This window comes from Plectropomus leopardus, unplaced genomic scaffold (assembly GCF_008729295.1).
Source record: "Plectropomus leopardus isolate mb unplaced genomic scaffold, YSFRI_Pleo_2.0 unplaced_scaffold18873, whole genome shotgun sequence".
In the NCBI taxonomy this organism is placed as follows: domain Eukaryota; kingdom Metazoa; phylum Chordata; class Actinopteri; order Perciformes; family Serranidae; genus Plectropomus; species Plectropomus leopardus.
The window spans coordinates 1-4,336 of NW_024620356.1; the positions used below are offsets into that span (position 1 = coordinate 1).

Consider the following 4,336-nt stretch of genomic DNA (forward strand, 5'->3'; position numbering starts at 1 on the left):
ATAAATAAATAGTCAATAAATAAATAAATAAATTTGTAAAATTCAATTAAAAGTCAAACTAAAAAGGTGAGTCTTGAGTTTTCCTCTAAAAAATATTAACCCCCTCCGCTGCTCACAAACAGGTGACAGTTTGCTGTGTTTTGCAGGCGGGGAAGTTCAGCTTCATTCAGCTCATCATCTACATCGGCTCCACGCTGTCGTACTACGCTCTGGTGAGACGCCGCACAGCGTTCACACGCTGACAACACAAGTGTCCATTCACGCGCCTGTCCTCAGAACACAGTGGGGACCAGTGTTGGAGTGTGTGAGAGTGGGACTTTAGACGGCGGCTGCATCTGGAGCGACTGAATGAGTCGGCTTCAGCGCAGAGAGCTGAAGGGGATCAGTGTGTGAGGTCGGCGCTGCGGGACGCGGCGGGTTTGGTGTCCAAATTAACAGTTTCAGCTGCAGCAGAAAAGACAAGAAGGACGATGTCTTAGAAAAAGTTAAAAATAACTAAACAAATAAATCAGATTACAATGTGGACTCCGGGTCATAACGGTGTCCACAGGGCAGACACACCCTGCTTTGCTGCGGGGGCCACTTTTGCAAAGTGACAGGAGGTCAGGGGCCACTCGCAGCAGCGCAAACTAATTCTATAATTTTAGGACATTTTTCACATTTCAGAACATTTTAAGGATTTCAGGACATTTTTAGAATTTGTGATGTTTTTTAGGATTTAATTTGTTTCTGAGATTTTAGGACATTTCTAGGATTTTACGATGTTTTTCTTAAGATTTAAGATGTTTCTAAAATTTTAGGACATTTCTAGAATTTTGGGACATTTTTCAGATTCAAAAACATTTGTAGGATTTTATGAGATTTTGAGGATTTCAGGACAACATTTCTAGAATTTTAGGACATTTTTGGGATTTCAGAACATTTGTAGGATTTTAGGACATTTTTAGGACTTTAAGATGTTTTCCAGATTTTGAGAAGTTTCTAGGATTTTGGGACATTTTTATGATTTCAGGGCATTTCTTGGATTTTATGATATTTTTCGATTTAGGACATTTTTAGGATTTTAAGACATTTGTAGGATTTCAGAATGTTTCTCATATTTTAGGAAGTTTCTAGGATTTTGGGACATTTTTAGGATTTGAAGGGGTTTTTTTGGATTTCAGCGCAATTCTTATATTTTATGACATTTCTCACATTTCAGGACGTTTGTAGAATTTTAGGACAGGATTTCTAGGATGTCTATTGGCTGTGGGTTCAAAAAGGATTTGCATGTTCTGTTTTTATTCATCTTTTACACACTGTCCCAGCGTTTTGGATTTGGGGTTGCATGTTGCATGTTGAAGGTGAGTGTAAAGCAGGGTGAGTGAGTTGAAGTGTGAGTCTGTGTGTCTTTTTCCTCCAGACGACCGTGATGATCGACTGGCTGATAGGAACCAGATGTTACTCTGCAGAAGTTGGACAAAACTACTCGGAGAAGAAAGTGGAGTCGGTCCAAGACAAGCAGAAGGTGATGAATGGTTTGATACAATATGTAATGTGATATCAGCTGTGAGCCCATCATCAGAGTTTCTGCACTTTATTTGAAAAGTTATTAGTTTGTATTAATCAGCTGCTTTATGATCACTGTGAGTGTCCTGATGTGACTGTGTGTTTTAGTGCATCCTGTGTGTGTCCTACGTCGACGAAAACAACATCCGACTGGTGAAGAGATCGAAGAAGAAAAGTTTACAGGACATCAAACCGGTTTCTGTGCAGCCACGCAAGGTGAACCTGCTGCAGAGAGCAAAGATCAGAGGAACAACACGCATGAATGCTCTTTTAATACCAATGAAATTAGATGAAATTAAGTCCTAAAATCTATCTATTTCTCCAAGATATTAGTTCAGAAAGCATTATTATACTTCTGGAGATTCAGCATGAAGCTTTTCCAGACTTCACATTTAGCCTTCTTTAAATGTGGCACAAATGTCTAAAGGTTAAACTGATGAGTTTTTGGTGGTCTAAGGTCAAGGTCACTGTGAACTTGCCTGTCATTTGTGTAAATATCTCAGTGATTCCTTAAGGAGATTTTCTCAAATTTTGGCACAAATGTCCACATGGAAGCTACTGAAAAGTGGATGTTTGTGCCAAATTTAAAGAATTTCCCTCAAGGTGTTCTTGAGACATTGCGTATCCAAAATGAGATGGACACAAGCCTAACCTGGACACAAGGTTAACCTTAACCTTAGACCACCAAATGCTCATCTGTTCATCCTTGAGTTCAAGTGGATGTTTGTGCCAAATTTGAAGAAATTTCCTCATCGTGCTCTTAAGATATCACATTCATGAAAATGGCACGGATCCAAGGTCATGGTGACATTGACCTTTAAACACCAAAATCAGTACAAACCAATCTGTTAATTCACTAGAATGCAAAGGGGGAGGTCACAGTGACCTTTAACCTTCAACCACCGAAATCTAATCAGTTCATTCTTGAATCCACTCGAACGTTTGTGCCAAATTTGAAGACATACCCTCCGGCTGTCCTTGAGAAATTCAGTTCATGAGAGTGAGACTAATGCAGGGTCATGGTGGCCTTGACCTTTGACCACCAAAATCTAATCAGTTCATTGACTTTAGTGATATATTTTTTGTCCTGACAGGAGGACAGCGGACACCTGAGAGCCGTCCTCTGTCTGCTCCAGTCTGATAATCACGACGCTCAGCCTCCCCTCGACCATAAATCCGAGCCGGGACGCCGTCGCCCGGCCTGGTGTAGGTGTGACCGCTGCGCCCCCTCCGCCCTCCCTCTGGAGGAGCTGTGCTGCCGGCAGAGCGACGGCGCCTGCATCACCTCTTCGCCGCTGTTCGAGCAGCTCGTGTTGCGTCGCTCCCTGCTGGAGGCCGTCCTCCTGTACCGGGACCCTCTGTCCCCTCTTGCAGGTCAAGGAGAGACCGCCATCCTGCGTCACTGCGCCTACGGTCAGTACATCAGCTGGAGGCTTGGGGTCCCGCCTGAGAACACCCTCCCTGCCATCCCCAGCTGCTGCGTGTGGAGGGTCAGAGGGGAATACCCGAAGCCGGACGGACAGTACGGCGGCTTCAGACCTGACAGGACGGCGTCCATGCAGGCGTTTGCTAACGGAGAGCTGTGAGAGGAGAGCACGGACTCCCCCGCTCACCGACCCACTAACTTTCTATGTTCAGTCCGCTTCAGAGAGCAAAAAAAGCATTAACTTGAGCTTGTGTTTGGTCAGACGGGGGATAAAAGCAGTCAATAAATCACTGCACTTTCTAACATTATCCGTTAAATCATTCGGCTGCTCGGTAAAAATTAAAGCCATTTTTCTCAGTTTCACTCCCTTTAAGCAGCTTCTTGCCTTTTAAAGGGCAGAAATTTCATTTTTAACACCACTAACCCGCTCAGACAAAAGATTTCTGCAGCCAGGAATGCGCTCACATCTGTTACATCCTATGGAAAGATAAAGAGTTTTGTTCCTACACAGAAAAAAGGTATAAGGTAGATTTATTAAAAATTGTCCTCCCCGAAACAAAAAACCTTTCATTTCAAACTGCAAACAGGTCGCTGCAAAAAAACCCCAAAAAGGCATTTAACCCTTTAAACCCTCAGAAAATTGGTGCAATTTATTTGAAAACGTGGAGTAAAAAGGCAATGAGCAACAAAAAACCCACAAAAAATGTTCTGCAAATTGCAAGAAATGAGTAGGTTTTGAAATGCATTTTTTCTGTTAATTTTCTTGTATTTTTTACTAATTTCTGGCTGTTTTTGGGGGCTTACTTCAACTTCTTCTCTTGTTTTTGGAAGAAATCAAGCCAGTTTGCTCATGTTTTAAAGGGTTGAAGACTGTCTGGTGTCGGAGCTCCAGTTTGAGGGATTTTTCAGCCGGACTCAGAGTTTGAACCTCGAGCAGCTGCTCTGGCTGAGAAAAGAGAAAATGGTCCAAAATAAGTACATCTGCCTCCAGACAAGATAAGAAGCTTCATTCGTCAGATCAGAACATAGTTTCAGAGTGATAGCAGGAGGACGTCGAACATAAACCATAATCCCGCCTGTATTTTAACACACAATTATTACAAAATGTGTTGATTTGTGGCCTGAATAAGACAAATACATTGATTTTCTAAAAAAAAGAAAAGAAAGAAAAACATTCGATAAGAAAAAGTAACACTCTTCTATGACCTTTTTTTTGTTAAAAACATGTCTGCAGGTCCTTAAAAAGTCTTAACATGTCTTAGATTTAATTTTAAAAATATTAAAAGGCCTTAAAGTCATTGAATAGTCTTAAATTTGAATTTTAAATTGCAACAAACATTTTATCTAATTTAATTTATCAAT

General features: G+C 41.4%; 1 protein-coding gene across 1 annotated transcript; it reads left to right on the forward strand.

The window, feature by feature from the left end:
• Positions 1–146: 146 nt before the first annotated feature.
• Positions 147–3,430, forward strand: LOC121965168 (P2X purinoceptor 7-like; the record flags this gene model as incomplete). The annotated part of the gene is made up of 4 exons (XM_042515325.1): positions 147–212; positions 1,403–1,507; positions 1,657–1,764; positions 2,643–3,430. Coding segments are annotated over 4 exons (771 nt in total), but the record flags the coding sequence as incomplete, so codon positions are not given.
• Between the last annotated feature and the right edge of the window lie 906 nt (positions 3,431–4,336).